At 40.0% G+C, this 18,568-nt stretch overlaps 6 protein-coding genes across 8 annotated transcripts in view; 5 read left to right on the top strand and 1 right to left on the bottom strand.

Annotated features, from left to right (window-relative positions):
• The window catches only part of LOC117792525 (RYamide receptor), a 67,933-nt gene that overhangs the window by 34,454 nt on the left and 14,911 nt on the right, over positions 1–18,568 (bottom strand). For all 3 annotated transcript variants that reach the window (XM_034632703.1, XM_034632702.1, XM_034632701.1), the window contains exons 2-4: positions 4,423–5,265; positions 1,965–2,081; positions 581–779 (exon numbers count right to left, since the gene is read on the bottom strand). In XM_034632703.1, coding sequence (XP_034488594.1) covers positions 581–779; positions 1,965–2,081; positions 4,423–5,063 — 957 coding nt within the window. In that variant the 5' untranslated portion in view covers positions 5,064–5,265. The remainder of the gene's footprint in view (positions 1–580; positions 780–1,964; positions 2,082–4,422; positions 5,266–18,568) is intronic.
• On the top strand, positions 10,736–13,585 carry LOC117792530 (phospholipase A1-like). The gene is made up of 3 exons (XM_034632709.1): positions 10,736–10,882; positions 10,948–11,932; positions 13,548–13,585. Coding segments are annotated over exons 1-3 (1,026 nt in total). The 5' UTR covers positions 10,736–10,842; the 3' UTR covers positions 13,549–13,585.
• On the top strand, positions 12,366–13,585 carry LOC117792529 (phospholipase A1-like). The gene is made up of 2 exons (XM_034632708.1): positions 12,366–12,510; positions 12,571–13,585. The coding sequence occupies exons 1-2, from the start codon at positions 12,462–12,464 to the stop codon at positions 13,545–13,547; spliced, it is 1,026 nt and encodes a 341-aa protein (XP_034488599.1). The 5' UTR covers positions 12,366–12,461; the 3' UTR covers positions 13,548–13,585.
• On the top strand, positions 13,752–15,092 carry LOC117792532 (phospholipase A1-like). The gene is made up of 2 exons (XM_034632711.1): positions 13,752–14,004; positions 14,064–15,092. The coding sequence occupies exons 1-2, from the start codon at positions 13,965–13,967 to the stop codon at positions 15,041–15,043; spliced, it is 1,020 nt and encodes a 339-aa protein (XP_034488602.1). The 5' UTR covers positions 13,752–13,964; the 3' UTR covers positions 15,044–15,092.
• Positions 15,786–16,901, top strand: LOC117792531 (phospholipase A1-like). The gene is made up of 2 exons (XM_034632710.1): positions 15,786–15,840; positions 15,908–16,901. Exons 1-2 carry the CDS (start codon positions 15,801–15,803, stop codon positions 16,885–16,887), a joined length of 1,020 nt encoding a protein of 339 aa, XP_034488601.1. The 5' UTR covers positions 15,786–15,800; the 3' UTR covers positions 16,888–16,901.
• LOC117792533 (phospholipase A1 VesT1.02-like) lies at positions 17,274–18,504 on the top strand. Its single transcript, XM_034632712.1, has 2 exons — positions 17,274–17,423; positions 17,480–18,504. The coding sequence occupies exons 1-2, from the start codon at positions 17,384–17,386 to the stop codon at positions 18,448–18,450; spliced, it is 1,011 nt and encodes a 336-aa protein (XP_034488603.1). The 5' UTR covers positions 17,274–17,383; the 3' UTR covers positions 18,451–18,504.

The following is an 18,568-nucleotide window of genomic DNA, read 5'->3' as shown; positions in this document are numbered from 1 at the left end:
CATTGACTTGTACCTAAACATTTGTATCAAGTGTGATCTTTAGCATTAGCTTTATTGTCGTTTATTTTATGCAAAGTATTTCAAAGCCTCTTCAACAACATAAAGTCTTCTCTATTGTTTCCTGTTAACAATTTGTAGTATTATATATGCTTCAATAATCTGAACCAATTCCGATGATTGCACATTGATTTATTTTTTTTTGCATTTGAAATTAAATGGCGATAAGAAAAGATACTTCTAGTAGTACTCGAATCAAGTGTATCCGATGGGTGCGAGAGCATTCAGTCGGAAAATGCACAGTTCTTTGCCTGCGGAGGAGGGCTGGACACTCTTGATATTTAAGGTCGATAGCAAAGGAATTTCCATAGGCTAAAAATAGCTGGACGACCTTAAATGCCAAGACTTGACTTGGTTTGAAATATGTATAAAGGAAAGGTTGAAAGGATTTCCAAATTTGCATTTGCCATTTGTTTAATACGACTTTTTGCAAGGATGCCATGCTTGGGGCAAAATCCATTTGGCCACAAATTAGTTTTTGTGGTCGACTAGCTAAAAGTGGAAAATTTGTGAGTCGACTTACCTTGCGCTTGGAGCGCGCCATGCGCTGGTCTCGCGAGTTCTCCGCCTCGCCGGGCGGACGCTTGCCCCAGACGGCGATGGCGATGCGTGTGTATGTGAATATGAGCACCAGAAGTGGCACGATGAACTGCAGCGTGAACAGCGCCACAGTGTAGTAGTAATCCTGTTCCTCCTCCGGCCAATCCTCGCGGCAAATGTATCTGATGGTCAGTTGCCAGTGCAGTCAAGGACACATCGTGATGGACCGATGACAAGAACGAAAAAGAATGTTGCGTACATGCAATACAATGGAGAGAAGAAAAAAGCGGACAGAAAAGATTGCATTAGTACAATAGTTGACATGTGACATCGGGCAGGAGCAGGAACAGCAGCAGGGGCAGTATACAGAGAAAGCCCCACTCAAGCAGCCCATTTTGTTATGCTGTCAAATGCAAAATGCTTCCGCGGACACAAGCAAAATTTCGCGCAATTTAATTTTTATGCACTCTCCTCACGTTGTTGCAATGAACTCACAATGGAGTTAAATTGTAATTCTACAAATATTTAATTTGGATATTTAAAGCCTGTGTCAACTGAGATTTCTGACAAATCTGAAGAGCAAATTACATTTATGCATTTAATATTTCATTTATGCACTTAACTTGATTTCATGCGCATTGTGTCCAGTTTCATGCTAGTGTCGCCTGTTTCTGATAGCTTTTGGAATGAAGGTTCCTTTGACCACTGGACCAGCTGGTATTGTGGTAATTAGGCACGTTCTTTTGCAGAGCGCAGAGCTGACCGCCAGCACATGCAACGTCAACGTGCCACACATTTTGTGTAACAAACTATGCAAACTATAACAGTAATTCAATGAAGAATAATCCTTGCATGGACATCGTAATTGTGTCCACATTTCAACATGATTTTTAACTTGATTTTTGGCATCCTTTTGTATGTTTTTCATAGTATTTGCAGTTCAGTTGCCACAATGTTCTGTGAATTTCCTTTGAATTCGCCATGAACTGTTGATTCAGCAAATTTTTGGAAAATATTTTAAATTTCCATATGAATATACACAATTAGTCCGTTGAAACAAATTTATATTGAAAGTGTAGGCTTTCTGGTTATTGATATCAACAGGCTAAAGCGTGAAACTGTTACCAAGTTGAGTGCCAGGACAGAATGACGTCAAATGCTCTGCGAACGACTTAAATGTGCCCACACATCTTCTGAAGTACTGCCACTCTGCAGACAATTCCACAAAGTCATTTCTTTTATGCTACACTTGAGGCACGCAATCTCACACAACACACGCAGAGAGAAGGAAAGCAAGAGAGGGAGGAGAGAGAGAGAGGGTCGCCAGAGTTATTCTTGTAGTATCGCTATTAATGGTGCGTACTTACTTTTCGCATTTCTCATGCCAAGGCGATTTGGGCACCACCAAGCGGGAGACGACGGGTATGGGAAACGCAGTCGCCAACGCAATAAACCAAATGCCGGCTATAATAAACTTTGCATAGCTGTAAAGGAAGAAAGAGTTCTGATAAATATAGACAAAGCACATACCGCATCAACTGTCAAATATAACGTATACGCACAGTGGCACAATTCAAATTGGTTATGTGAAGCAAACTTAAAATAATTAATAGTGTTAATTATAATTATTCTTTTATTTGTATATTTTATTTAGCAATGTATTTATGTCATTGATTGACAATTCTTAAAATTCTTTTAATATAAATTTAAAATTATATTGTTCTTAGCTACAGTAATACTTATAAATAAATAAATAATACATTATTTTGGCAAGTCAAGTGGTTCGTTCGACTTGTAAATAATATACAAATAAGCCCACTATATTATTCAGTTCCCCTTTTTAGCAAAATCCATCAAAGAATGCATTATAGTCATGACGCACGCATATTGCTTATACACTCAGTATTCCGAGCCACGGGTTCAACACTCTAACGTGATCTTCTGACATGTGATGTTAGCTTTTAATGTTAAATGAGAATGTAAATGTAGAGCTGCGTGTGAGTGAATTACAGCCGGACTGGATAATTATAAACCTTATTTACTTTATGTCTCGCAAATATTTGCAGCTGCCACGAAAGCCACGCTCCTTTGAGTGCGCAGTGCGCACGCACTCATTGACAGGGCGTGTCATAAATTGTTGCCTTCCATTGACTTAACCGACACTCACTGTCGAGCAGCTCCTACCACCCACATATTTAACCGCTATGAAGTAGCATCCGAGCGTAAAGAAGCGCGCCAACAAGCAGTAAAAGTCAACCAGCCAGCTAAATGTGAGAGGAAAGCATAGGAGAGAAGAGGGAGTGGGTCAGAAGTGTTCTTTGTATCCCATTACAAAGCAAATTGACATTGAATGGCGGCCAGCGGCCCAGCCGTGCAGGATTTGCAGCAGATGGCATTCCATGACACGTCGGCTGTTCCCGACTTGGGTTACTGTTTAAACCAATTAACACGACAAGGCCCAAAATTAGTACGTGCTGACCATGAAAGGCATTGCGTGTTAAAGTCCCTGGGGGCCTCCCAACTAAGGACCAAATGCCTCAAGCACCAAGCAATGCAAATACGCAAGCGGCCACTTAACGGCGCCAAAATACAGCTCCTCCCAGGATCTTAAAATGTCGTTCCGACATTCAATTAGTTTTTATGCGTCTACAATTAACTCAATTGCTAATTGGCTGCTTTGCATTTTCGAGAGAGAAACATGTCAATATCAACTGGATCAGGTTAGTAATCGCAGTTCTGGTTGGGTTAGGTTGAGGCGGCTATCAGGTCAATGATCCGACACACTTAGAGTTTAAGATCATATTCATATTAATATAAATTTCTATTGACTGCTATTTTAGTCCACATATAATTCATTGAGAAATATTCATAAATTTTACAATTATTACTATACGTCTTGTGTCAATAAATAGTTAAGTTAATTAAATTAAGACCGTAACTGTTACAAAATAATAATAAGTCGGATAATAACTACACTAAAAAAAAAACCAACCTATAAAATCAAGAACATACATGTTAAATATTTTGTTCTTAAAATAAGAACATTTTAAGACCATATTACTAACACTTAGAATATATAGCTAAAAAATTAAAGTTCTTGATACAAGAAAAAAATCTTAAATTGTTAGGAAAGTATACAGACGTTAATGTACTTCAACTTCATATGAAACAAATGGCGGCCCCGTGGCGTTCTGGTTAGAGAAATCGCTTCAGTTGTGAAAGCAGCAGGCGCCGGTTTAAATCCCTTTCTTAACCAGTAACCAGTTAATGTTACTAACAAAACTACACTCACAGAAAGTCAAGCTCCGTACTCAAATCAAGTACGATCGATGCCAGAGTTGCGGAATAGTATTTTAAGTACGAAACGGTCTTGTACTTTGTATTATGTTCTTGATTCAAGAAAAAACATACTTAATTTTTAATTCAATACAATTTGTACTTAAGTTAAGTATTATTAGTACAAAACGGACTTAAATTTTTAAGTACGAAAACATTCTATCGCATTCGGAATAGTACGCAGAACGACATTTGTTTCTGAGTGCACCGAGACAGAATAAAATGTATAATATTTAAATCAAAATAAAACAAAATTATAAATTTAAAAAGTATTTTTCATTTTGTTATTAATTATTTTAATTTTAAGATAATTTATTCTTCAAATTAGAACTTGGTCTTATTTAATATGTTCTTAAAACCAAGATGTGTTTTCTGAATTTAAGAATTTTATGTTCTCAACGCATTTTGTAGACCAAAATTCTTAGTCTTATGGCCAAAATCTTGATTTTAGAACATTTTTTTTATCAGTGTAATTATTTCAAAACTTACCGCTTTGTGATGCGAGGTCGAAGTGGCCACATGATGGCGATATATCGATCAATGCTGATAGCAACCAATGTGTAGGCGCTAACAAGTACGGAGACCACCTGCGAATAGTTGACAAAGTGACAGAGCACAATGCCAAAGGGCCAATAGTTGACGATGTACAGCGAGATGAAAGAGGAGGGAACGCAAAACAGAGACATGAGAATGTCTCCAAAGGCCAGATTGGCTATAAAGTAATTGGTTACTGTACGCATCCGTGGCGTAGATTGAACTATGTAGCAGACGATGCCATTGCCAAGCAAGGCAAAGATAAAGATGGGAATGTACAGCAGATAGACGACACTCTTGAAGTATGCACTGGACCATAAATCATCTGATTGAGGTTCCCAATCATTGCAGCTAGAGTTCATCAGGAAGGTCACATTGATGTACTCTGTTGTCGATGTGACAGCAACATCCATAGATTTCATTGATACCTCTGTGGAGTTCTCAATGTACTTTAGTAAGCCAGAGGAATTCTGATAATCATCGTCGTTGTGCAGCAGGGGCTGTTCTGGGGCAATGTAAAATAATCGCTCCTCATTAACCATTAAACGCTCGAGATCCGTGCGACGGCTGTTCCAGGTCAGGCTGTAAAACTCCATTTTGCTTTTCAACTTTAAACAAGTAATTACTTAAGCTGATAAAGTACTTTTTCTAGCAATTTTGTTCAAAAATGCTACCAATCCAATTTCAAATTGTAGCCACATTATAAGTCTGGCGCAACTTTGGTTCATTTTAAGTATAAGTAATTTCCGGTTTTCATTTATTTTCCACAGTCTGTTTCGTCCCTTTGCATTAAAAAACCTGCGAGGATAAAAGAGATGAATATGTTACTAATGTCTAATAACAACTGGAGTTCAAATGCCACAATGTAACTGTTTTTGTAAAAGTGTAAGTGCAACTTAAGTCCTTAATAAATGAGCAACTTTTTTTCTAAAGACAAAAGAGAAAGCGACGGAATGAATTGTGCAGTATACTTTCAAGCACAAACTAAAAAAACAAAACAAAGTTATAATAATATATTTGAATAGTATATAAACATAATAGCCATAATAATGTCATTTCAACAAAAATTTTTATTCAGTTCAAAAATAGGGATAAGCCGGTTTATGCAGAATGAATCGCAACCAAATTTGTTTCCTTTCCGAGCTTCCACAAAAACTGTTGCATTCTTTTAAGCGCTTTCAGTATAAGACTTATGTGCGAATGTATGTAGTGACAAATCGGCCAGGCATGGTTGAAATGTACGTAAATAAATCAAAATACCACGCCCACAAGAAAGCACAATCAAAATTTCATTGCTGTAAACACTCTAATAAAAAATATTTTGCACTTTTTTCAATCCCATTTTACGCTAAGCTAAGGAATATAACTCCAAAAGACTTTGACAAAGCGCTAAAATGATGGAAACTAAGAACGGCATTTGATTTCCTTTTAACTGCGCACTTGGAAAACAGAAAAAAGCCGGCAGTTATAAAAATATTTTCTTCCCTTTATTTGCAATCGTGAAACGAAGAGAAAGTGAGGAAAATGTAGTCTTTAAATGGCCGAAGGAAACCTCAGACAGCTTCCTTACTGAGTGGATTCACTCAATTTAAATAAAAAACAGGGTTGAGTGTGTGACATAGCTTTAAGAGACTTACGTACTTCTGAGAGTTTATTTATCTTTTGTGTGGTAATGGAATAAATAAATTGAAATGATAAGTGGATTAGCTAACGTCAACAATTAATGCTTAGCGACAAACAGGAATTGTAAGCAGAAATATGAGATCTGTAGTACTCAGAGCGGCGTTTGTGAAAAGAAGTCATTTCAACTTTTCCTGCTCTTCGTTTTAATGTCTCGCTGAATAAATTCTGACACCAACGTTCTGACAATGCCTCCAATTCTCCTTCAGAAGTTTCTCAGCTTCTCGGCTGCTCGGCTGTTCTTGTGTGCTGCCGACGCAGGAAAAGGATATCAAGCAAGTAAATTGCTTATCTCAGCGCAATAATGAGGCACTTGGCGAGGTTCAAGCCAAATGTGTGTATGTGAGTGTATGTGTGCGTGACTTGGGTATTTGTCTCTGCTTCGTCTACTCCTTATGTTGTTGTTGCCTGTTTTATCAATTATCCAACCAAATTCCAAAATCCCGGCAAAGCTTCATAAAATTTCAACAGACATTTCAGTGCCAGAGGATTTGTTATTGGCATTTTTGCAGACATTGGCAAATAAAAAGAATGCGACCCAAATTCCTGGCGTGTAAAATCTTTATATTTCTCATATACCATAAGTACATAATGTGTACTTACAATTAAAGAAAAATTTTGTTAAACTTAGTTTTTTTTATTCTGCAGTTAAAATAAAATAACATCAAATCACAATCACGTTTAGCTTATATGGCAGAAATGATGGCAAAGCTCACTTGAAATGTTGTTTCATATCATTAAGCATACACGTCAGTCTATTAATGAAAACTCATCAATTTTATATTAGGAAATATGTTGAAGGATGTGCGTGGCATACCAAAGTCAATAATTAACATGGAAAACGAACGAAGTCTGAAAATGACGCCAATAGGACGAAGATGAAGGGGCTGGAGAGCTCGAAATACAAACAAAATGTGCCATTGAAATCGAAATTAAAGCAAGACGAGCTGCGCATCGGCAGCCAAGTAGAAATCACTTGACTTTCACATAAAGCATGAACATAATATTCTAAAAAAAAAAAATTGAAATGAAAAATAAAAATAAATTATTGCAAGGCAAGAAAAATCACGTACAAAAATGAAATCACAGCACGTGGAACAAAAATTCTATTGAGCTTGGGAATGGTGGCTAACGAATTTGGCCATAGTACGTTATACGTATATTTTACACAGAGAGTGCGAACAGCGAAAAATGTTACATAGGAAGCGGCTGTAAATCAGATTTGATCGGCTTAGTTGCATGTAAATTCATTTAGCGTGCTTTTAGGCCGAGTGCGAAATTGGCAGTGAGAACGGGAGCCAATGCAAAAACTGGGCTAAAATCAGGTGCTACGCACATAAATTTAATTTACAAAAAGGCAGCACAGCAAAAAAAGCCCAAAGCAAAATATCTTCAAAGATTTTTGGATTAGAGTCGCTCGTTTCATGTACGCTAAATTTGTGACAGGCATGATGGCTAGAAGGAGCTCGGACTCGGCACAATCTCAAGCAAAGGTAAATGCATCTGGGGTAAATTGAACCAGGGACCGAAATACCAAAACCATCAAGCAGTCAAAGTCTAGCGAACAGAACATTTGCTTTTGCCAAATAGCTTTTGAAACCGACACAGAGAAAACAAAACTAGTCTAACAAGCTTCGCTCAGTCTCAAAAGCAAACTCAGATAGCTCCTGTTTGTCTTTGACAAGGCAGAGTCCTTTGGTAGGTTGCCTGCTGCCAACCGCTAACCGCAGTGACGCTTTTTACTTGTTTTATATACTCCCTACATACTATACTCATACTTCCCCTTACTCTGCCATCATCTGAGTCATTCAGTTATTCACTTTCTTCCCAGTGCTTGTAATTATAATTAATGAGCAGCGTCAAGCGCACTTGGCTGTCAAAGCTAAGGTAAAATGCCAAAGGTAAGGGTCGCCCATGCTCATGCCCCATCAGGACACATTGTCACTTACGGCAGACGAGTCTGTTGGGTTGGGTTGGTTTGGGTTGAGCTTGTTTTGGCTGAATATGGTTGGGTGGAGCGTGTCATGACTGTTGAGAGTCACTAGTTTGCCTCCTAACTGATGTTTAAATGGTCGACCACCGTCGCGAAGAGAAGAACTTAGCAGGCAAATGCCCTTCATGTGGCCTAATTAGCCAATCTTGAGCTATAAGTATATGTTTGTGTCTAGTAGGTAAAGTCCTTACTTTTTCCTCGGATGTATTAAATATACACACATTTATTATGGAGTATTTATAGCATTTTAACGAATTCTCTACACATATTTATTTGTTCATATCTCGAAACACATAACAAAAAGACTTGGTATTTATTTGATGATAATCCTGATTTATGTTCTATAAAGATTATGAGGTTCACTGCTCCTTTTTAAAAATGGAAAATTGAATTTTATTTCAGGCACAATGTCCAGTAGAAGGCAGTCGGGTTTTGAAGAAGAGCAGGCAGGAGAACCACCTATATCATATTTTATGCTGACATCATATTTCCATTCTATCTAGTAAATTATGTGAGTTCGATTAAATTCGAGGGTAAACAGCCGCCCCTTTGTATGATTAATTTTGTTAATCAATTGTCAAAAAACGTTTAGGCGAGATGCCCCTGTTTGAAATGTGATACTTTTAATATTGCGATTAATTTTAATTTCAATAAATTTTTTACCTTTGAAGTCATTTTCTCATTTCCAGCTGTCGCCAGTGTCCACAAAGGCAACTTTATAAAATATTTAATATAATTAAGAGTACCAGCCTTCGACTGACCACTTGAAAGTCGAACAATGACTGCTCAACTCATCAGACCCGCTGATTTGATTACGTTTTTTTTTATTGGTGTGCAACAATACTTGCAAACTCAAGCAAAAATGTGTTAATTAAATGCAATAATATTTAATGAACCGCTTTTCTCGCTGATAGAATGAAAGCCAGTTGAATTTAACTAACAAAAATCGATATTCAACTAAATTTAAAAATATACAGGTGTGTTCCAGAAATCTTCAGAGATATTGAAGTGAAATGATTTTGAAAACAACTTTAGCACTGTTATACAGGTTCGGGCTCCTGAAAATAAGAAACCATTGCTTTGAAATGTCTGAAAAATTCTTAAGAGATTTGACAAAATGAAATAGTTAATAAATTGAATTAAAATATCTTTAAATTGAATAAAAATTAATAAAAAATATATTTGAAAATATGAAATCTCTAAAATTTAAGTAACACCAACATTTCGAACGGTTGTTTTCAAAAACATTTATCTTCAAAATCTCTAGATATTTCTGGAACGCATCTGGTAAGAATAAATGTGAATAATATTTAATCATAAGCTATAATCAGGTGTGTCTTACAAATCTCTAACAGCGTTAAAGTAACCCAAAACCAATTGTTGGTGTTCCTGAAAATAAGAAACCATTGCTTTGAAATGTCTTAAAAATTCTTAAGAGATATGACAAAATTAAATAGTTAATAAATTAAATTAACATATCTTTAAATTTAACAAAAATGCATAAAAAAATATGTTTGAAAACATAAAATCTCTAAAATTTTAGGAACATAGAATTGTACAACACACCTGATATACTTTTACATTGACAGTAGGGTGACCATTTTATAAAAATTCCTGCCTGAAAGTATGCAATATTTCAGTCTTTACCTTTTGTGATGTGATTCAAATTGATGCCTAAAATTACTACATTTATGTCCAAGCTATTCGATGCTCTCGTAATGACTCCACATATTTGACCATTTTGTGCTCAGTGCTGCCTAAGAGTAGGCTACATTTGAGATGTTGTCGTAATAGATTTACAATTTCAGCAAGTCATTTAATTTATGCGCTTAATTAACACGAGCAGGATAATCAAGCGAAAGCGCATGGAAAACTCATTAGCGGGATTATATGAGAATTGAAAATAGGAAGGGGAAAGGTTGGGAGGAAGGGATAAGTGTGAGTTGACAGTGTATGATTGTTACCAACCTTTTGTTAAGTCAGCCGAGCAGTTGTTTTCTTTGCCCATTGACACTCGCTTTAATCTGAATACTACTTGTAGACACAAGTTGAATGGTATTAGCAAAGACTTTGTTCCATAGATTTCAATAAGAACCTATTCATATCTAAGCAACGTACTGAAGTGATTAATTAATGTACGCTTAAAAGTACAAGCAATTAAGTCCACTCAATAGCATTACTTACAGCAGATTATGGTATTTAACGTTGATTAAAAACAAGTGTTGTAATCGTTATTGATGTGGCCGAAAGGCCTAAGACATGGACATGTAATACCACTGCTGCTTCTGCTGCTTCTGCTGCTGTTATTGATAAGCAATTCAACTCATGACTGAATAAAATGGCAAAACAAAAAATGTTCACACTCGTAAACGTATCGTACCCAAAAATCATTGTTCTAAGTACTTTAAGTTTGCATACTAATATATTCTAATCAGTCTGAAGCACTCGAAATTGTTTTGACACCCAGCAAAGATATCGAATACTTTTTCGCGGTTTAGCAGGAAAGTAGCAATTAAAAGATAAATGTTTAAAAGCACTTCGCAATTTCCATATATGACTATCAGATGCTAATTTTTACCTTTAAGCTTATTATAAAAAATTTTGATTAGATCGGCCATGGTGGCCGCTACGATAAGTCCGGTATTTGGCCTATAAAAGACCATTACTGGCCGAAACCTACATTCAGTTGAAGAGTCCCCAACATGAAGACTATTTGGCTTTTAGCATTCTGCGCACTTGCGGGTAAATTGAGGAACATTTCCTTAAGGAATCCTTAACAATTACACTAAAGCATAATTTATCAATAGCTTCGGCCTACGCTCTTGAGGAATCTGAGCGTGAGAATGGAGAGAACGGATGGTATGTGCCCAAGCAGGATGGCACCTTTGAGTGGGTCGACATGGATGAAGCTGAGGAGTGGCTGGAACGCCAGGAAATGGTTGAAGATCGCGCACTTACCACCACCCCTGTTAAGTTCTATCTGTACACCAGCTCGAACCCCACCAAGGGCACCAAGATCACAGCTACCTCCAAGTCCATCAGCGCATCCAACTTCAATGCTGCTAACCCCACCAGGTTTGTCATCCACGGATGGACCCAGACCTACAAGTCAGGCATGAACAAGAACATTCGTGATGCTTGGCTGAGCAATGGTGACTACAACGTCATTGTCGTGGACTGGGCTCGTGCTCGCTCCGTTGAATATGCCTCCTCCGTTGTGGCCGTGCCAAAGGTTGGCAAGAAGGTCGCCGCCATGATCAACTTCCTCGTATCGGACTTTGGCATGTCCCTCGACGATCTGTATGTCATTGGTCACAGTCTGGGTGCCCACGTTGCCGGTTACACTGGCAAGAACACCAACGGTCAGGTGCACACCATCATCGGTCTGGACCCCGCCCTCCCCCTCTTCAACTACAACAAGCCAAACAAGCGTCTATGCTCCACCGATGCCTACTATGTCGAGTCCATTCAGACCAACGGCGGCACCTTGGGCTTCCTGAAACCCATTGGCAAGGGCGCTTTCTACCCCAACGGCGGTCAGACTCAACCTGGATGCCCTCTGGATGTCACTGGTGCCTGCTCCCATGGTCGCTCCACCACCTATTACGCCGAGGCTGTTGCCAAGGACGACTTCGGTACCATCAAGTGCGAGAACTATGAGAGTGCTGTGAAGAACAACTGTGGCAGCACCTACAGCTCTGTTCGCATGGGCGCCGATACCAATGCCTACATGGTCGCTGGTGATTTCTACGTTCCCGTCAATAGCAAGGCTCCATTCGGCAATATCAACTAATCAAATATGTCGCAATAAAAGAACTTCTATCGAAAACTTCCTATGTTTGCACAGCTTTACTCATTAGAACACTCAACAGTTCCTAATCTATTGCAGGCAACTAGACTCATTAATCTTGTTAAATTTATAACCCTAATCCAATGGCTGAATGCCAAACCTTGAATAGATATTACCATGGCTTATTCTCTAGTGATAAAGCTGCCATATTAGCAATCGCTTTGAAAACACTTTATAATATGAGTTTTATATGAGACTCTATTGTAAATTCAAGACATTTCTCACGCAGTTCATAAATCAGTCAATCATACAAATTAGATTTCATTGATAGCGGCTTATCAGCCAATTTGAAAAAAGGAAGTGCAAACAATCGATTTTTTAATCAATGCAATCAACTTTATCTGGCCAATTTTAATCAATTTTCAAGTGCTTACAGAGCGATGAAGATGATTAATTTCACATGTTCCTGGGTTGGGACTATAAATAGACGGGAGACTCTTCCCGAAAGTCACTATCACTTGTAATTTCAATATGAAGGCAGTTTATATTCTTGGACTCATAGCACTGGCTATAGCCTCAGGTAACTACATTATCCTTCTAATTGTCTATAAAGTTACAAAGACGTTTTTTTATCTTTCAGTTGGTGCTATTCCCGAAGAGGATCGCGTTAACGGCGAGAATGGCTGGTATATACCACAAGAAGACGGCTCCTTTGAGTGGATGGATCTAGACGACGCCGAAGACTTGCTGGAAAATGGCCAAAGGATGGATGGACGCCTCAGTACTAATGACGTATCCTTCTACCTTTACACCAAGTCCAACCCCACGAAACCACAGCAAATAAAAACTAAGGGCTCATCTGTGAAGGACTCAAACTTTAACAAAAATCATGGCACTCGCATTGTTATCCACGGCTGGACCCAAGGCTATAAGGACTCGATGAACACGGCAATCACCAAGGCCTGGTTGTCCAAGGGTGATCACAATGTCATCATTGTGGACTGGGCCCGTGCTCGTTTTGAATACGCCACCGCTGTTCTTGCTGTGCCCGGAGCTGGTGACAAAGTAGGAGACATGATCAAGTATTTGGTCAACAGTCACGGCATGTCCTTGGATAGTCTTTATGTTATCGGTCACAGCTTGGGAGCTCAGGTTGCAGGCTACGCTGGCAAGGCCGTTGGCAAAGGCAAGATCCACACCATCATCGGTCTCGACCCCGCCCTCCCCCTGTTCAGCTACAACAAGCCAAACAAACGCCTCTCCTCCGACGATGCCCATTATGTGGAGTCCATTCAAACCAACGGCGGCAAATTGGGTTTCCTTAAGCCCATTGGCAAAGGTGCTTTCTATCCCAATGGCGGCGAGAAACAACCCGGCTGTGGACTTGATGCCACCGGCTCCTGCTCCCACAGTCGCTCCGTGACCTACTACGCCGAGGCTGTCACCAGGGATAACTTTGGTACCATCAAGTGCAGTGACTACGAGGATGCCGTGGCCAAGAAATGTGGCAGCACCTACAGCAGCGTTCGTCTTGGTGCCGATACCAATGCCTACATGGTCGATGGCGATTTCTATGTTCCTGTCAACAGCAAAGCTCCATTCGGCAATATCAACTAAATGGACTCTTCAAATATAGAGTAATAAATGCACATATATAAAATTGTCTATCTTTTGATTAGAAGTGGGTGGTATACAGTCTAAGCTTTAAAAACTTTTAAATACTGTCAATATTGATTAAGCTTATCCCAATATAAGTTGTTACCGATACTCAAGACTTATACTCTTGCTGAGTCAGCACTTAGTCTTAACTGATCAAGTTACTGCGTACCTTCAATGGGTGAGCGACTATATCAATTGCAAGTGGGAAAATTCTTATTTCCATTCAAGAAATTGGGAGCTATCTGATAAAAAGTGAACATAATCTGAAGCGTGTAATAAAGTCTAAGTGCGATTAGTTTGACGTGTTTTCGATTTTTGCGACTATAAAATAGAGCATACCACTAGCAAACTCTCACTAATATTTTGGTTTCCAGAATGAAAGTGTATATTGTTCTAGCTACGTTGCTTGCCGCAGGTAAATTGTAACCGTATTATTTTATACAAGCATAACTTAGAAAACATCATGTGTTTCAGTTTGTGCCCTTCCCATCGAGGAGCGCATTAACGGCGAGAATGGATGGTACATCCCTCGCATTGATGGCACCAGTGAGTGGATGGATCTTGAAGAGGGTGAACAGTTGCTCTCAAATGGAGAACTGATGGAAGGACGCATTAGCACCAATGCCGTATCCTTCTACCTGTACACCAGGTCCAACCCCACCGATGGCAAGAAAATTGAAGCTAAAGAATCGTCTATTCGCGATTCGCATTTCAACAAGGATCATCCCACACGCTTTGTTATTCACGGCTGGACTCAGAGCCATTCCGATTCAATGAACACTAGAATCACGAAGGCTTGGTTGTCCAAGGGAAACTACAACATCATCATCGTGGACTGGTCTCGTGCCCGTTCCGTGGATTATGCCTCCTCTGTCATTGCTGTGCCCGGTGCTGGACGCAAAGTAGGAGAAATGATCAAGTACCTCAATGAGAAGCACGGCATGTCCCTGAACAATTTGTATGTCATTGGTCACAGCCTGGGTGCCCATGTTTCTGGTTATGCTGGCAAGACCGTCGGCGAAGGCAGAATTCACACGATCATTGGCTTGGATCCCGCTCTTCCCTTGTTCAGCTACAATAAGCCCAGCAAGCGTCTGTCCTCCGATGATGCTCATTATGTGGAGTCTATTCAAACCAACGGAGGCAAGTTGGGTTTCCTTAAACCCATTGGCAAAGGTGCCTTCTACCCCAACGGAGGCAAGAAGCAGCCTGGATGTGGAGTCGATGTCACTGGCTCCTGCTCACACGGCCGATCTGTAACCTATTATGTTGAGGCTGTCACCGAGGATAACTTTGGCACCATCAAGTGTCACGATTATGAGGATGCCGTGGCCAAGAAATGTGGCAGCACCTACAGCAGCGTTCGTCTTGGCGCTGATACCAATGCCTTTATGGTCGATGGAGAATTCTATGTCCCTGTCCACAGCAAGGAACCATTCGGCATGATTCACTAAAGAACTTTTTTAATATCTATAGAGAAATAAATGCATCAAACTTAAAACATTTTTAAATATTTTATTTCTGGTTTCAAACCAAAGTACTATTTCAAATACTTTTCCAATTTTTTTGCTGAAAATTGTCAAACATTAAGATAGACTCAAAAACTGATCAAAACAGATATATAAAAAAAATCTTTGTTTTCAAATGTTTTTCTATTTTTAAGAATGTACATTTCTTGCCTGAAGAATTCACAAGAAATATACATTTTAAACTGAGTAATAAGATATGGCAAATCGAAGAAAATTGTATCAATCATCGTCATGGAAAGGCTTACATGTATCTTATGTAAAATAAATGTGTGAATATTCGGCTTAATATTTATGTTTTTTTTTTGGGGATCTAAAATCTGCGTCAGGTAAATGATGACAGACATGGGGTCTGATTAAAAGAGCTCGCAATCTTCCGCCAGCTTACTGATATCTCTTATCCCGAAATCACTTATAGCTCGTAGGTTCAATATCAATTCCTTGCTGTCAAAACAATTTAATGTTAAAGCATTAACCATAGATATAAAGCTTTGATATCAGTATCAGCACGCTTGGCACATGGAAGTGCCAAATAGGGATCAACTTTCAATCAGAATTGGATTATCTGATCGAATATAGTCAGAATCTGAAGTGTTTATTAAGAGGTAGGTGCGATAAACATGTCATGCTTTCATTTCTGCCTATATAAAGGAACGATTGCTGACCATTAGGCTATATTTCAAACATGAAACTATTCCTTGTCTTAGCAGCAGTGTTAGCCGCAGGTAATTAGAGTTATACATTACAATACATTTTCTTGAAGGATTGCAAAATATTAAATTTGTCTTTCAGTGAGTGCCCTTCCCATCGAGGAGCGCATTAACGGCGAGAATGGATGGTTTATCCCTCGCGTTGATGGATCCAGTGAATGGATGGATTTGGAGGAGGCTGAACAGTTGTTGTCGAACGGAGAGCTGATGGAAGGACGCATTAGCACCAATGCCGTATCCTTCTACCTGTACACCAGGTCCAACCCCACAAGCGGTCAGGAGATTAGTTCCAAGGGTTCTTCCGTTGCCAACTCCCACTTCAACAAGAACCATCCCACACGTTTTGTTATTCACGGTTGGACCCAGAGCTATACTGATTCGATGAATACCAGAATTACTGAGGCCTGGTTGTCCAAGGGAGACTACAACATCATCATCGTGGACTGGTCTCGTGCCCGTTCCGTGGACTATGCCTCCTCTGTCATTGCTGTGCCCGGAGCAGGCGCCAAAGTGGGTGACATGATCAAGTACATGAACGAGAAACACGGCATGTCCCTGGATACTCTTTATGTCATCGGTCACAGCCTGGGTGCTCAAGTCTCTGGATATGCTGGCAAGACCGTCGGCGAAGGCAGAATTCATACAATCATTGCATTGGATCCCGCTCTTCCCTTGTTCAGCTACGACAAGCCCAATAAGCGTCTATCCTCGGACGATGCCTTCTATGTAGAATCCATTCAGACTAACGGCGGCAAGCTGGGTTTCCTTAAGCCCATTGGCAAGGGTGCCTTCTACCCCAACGGAGGCAAGAAGCAGCCTGGATGTGGAGTCGATGCCACTGGCTCCTGCTCTCACGGACGCTCTGTAACCTACTACGTGGAAGCTGTTAAGCAGAATAACTTTGGAACCATCAAGTGCAGTGACTACGAGACTGCCGTGGCCAAGGAATGTGGCAGCACCTACAGCAGCGTTCGTCTTGGCGCCGATACCAATGCCTACATGGTCGATGGCGATTTCTATGTTCCCGTCAACAGCAAAGCTCCATTCGGCATTATTCACTAAGCATTTGCCAATTCTAAGTAAAATATGAAAATTTCTTAGAAAACCTTTTGTATTTGTTATTTTTTTAATAGGTTGGAGTGGAGAATAGCGATAAGTATATATTTATATAGATAGACAACCAAGCAAGTAATAGAACCTAACAGCAGATTGCATATTTCGATGAAAGCCTTATTTCTACCTTTTGATTAGTTAGTCTTTTTTATCTCCGCCTGTAGAATAGAACACTTTTGGGTTTTGTCTATTCTCTTCAAGACAAAAAACACGCTTACATCATTGAGACTGCCTTAAATGAATTCTATAAAAGTTGAGTGAAAGTCTTATCAGTCAGTCTACGTGTACTTGACAATTGGAAGTGTGAAAAGTGGAGGATTGCCTATCAGAAATATGGAGAATTATCTGATTCAGTGTGAATGATTGCCTTGGTATTTTATTGTTGTGGTTGCTATAAAAAGGCGTGAGTCGCTTCCCACTTATCAATCATAGTTGCGATTTCAAAATGAAAGTGTTTCTAGTTTTAGCAGCGCTGCTGGCCGCAGGTAGAAACATCACCATATTTCCAATTGATTTACGAAACAACTCTTATAAATTCTAGTAAGTGCCCTGCCCATCGAGGAGCGCATTAACGGAGAGAATGGATGGTACATACCACGAATAGATGGCACCAGTGAATGGATGGATCGGGAGGACGCTGAACAGCTGTTGGCCAGCGGTAACCTGGAGAGGAGCTCTGATGCTGTAGCATTCTATCTTTACACTAGATCAAATCCCACCGCGGGCAAGAGAATCGAGGCAAGCGCATCATCTATTCGGGAATCGCACTTTAACAAGGATCATGGCACTCGGTTTGTTATCCACGGTTGGGGTGGTCGTTACACTGATGGCATGAATACACAAATCACCAAGGCCTGGCTGTCCAGGGGCGACTACAACGTCATTGTTGTGGGATGGGATGGAGCTCAGTCTGCGAACTACATCTCCTCTGTGAATGCTGTTCCTAATGCTGGAGTCAAAGTGGGAGAAATGATCAAGTATCTGCACCAAAGTCACGGCATGTCCTTGAGCAGTCTGTATGTCATAGGACACAGCTTGGGTGGCCAGGTCGCTGGTTACGCTGGCAAGACCGTAGGCAAAGGCAAGATTCACACTATTATTGGTCTAGATCCTGCCCTTCCTCTATTTAGCTATGATGAGCCAGAGAAGCGTCTATCTTTCGACGATGCCTACTATGTGGAGTCTATTCAGACTAACGGTGGAATGAAGGGATTCCTCAAGCCCATTGGCAGAGGTGCCTTCTACCCCAATGGAGGCAAGAAGCAGCCCGGATGCGGAGTCGATGCTGCCGGCACCTGCTCCCATGCGCGTTCAGTAACCTACTATGTTGAGGCTGTGACCCAGGATAACTTCGGCACCATCAAGTGTCACGACTACGAGGATGCTGTGGCCAAGGACTGTGGCAGCACTTACAGCAGCGTTCGCATGGGAGCTGACATCAATGCGTACATGGTTTCTGGAGACTACTATGTGCCCGTGAACAGCGAGACGCCATTCGGCAATATGAAATAGATCTTGTATCTAACGGGTTTATTTTTGAATAAAATACGAAAGCAAAAAAAAAAATATTAATTTTGATAATACTCGTACTCGAGAAACTTCTACGTCGCTTTGTTATCGTTGTCGAGAC

The sequence above is a fragment of the Drosophila innubila genome (assembly GCF_004354385.1).
Source record: "Drosophila innubila isolate TH190305 chromosome 3R unlocalized genomic scaffold, UK_Dinn_1.0 2_E_3R, whole genome shotgun sequence".
Lineage (NCBI taxonomy): Eukaryota > Metazoa > Arthropoda > Insecta > Diptera > Drosophilidae > Drosophila > Drosophila innubila.
This window is presented reverse-complemented; position numbering and strand designations above follow the sequence as displayed.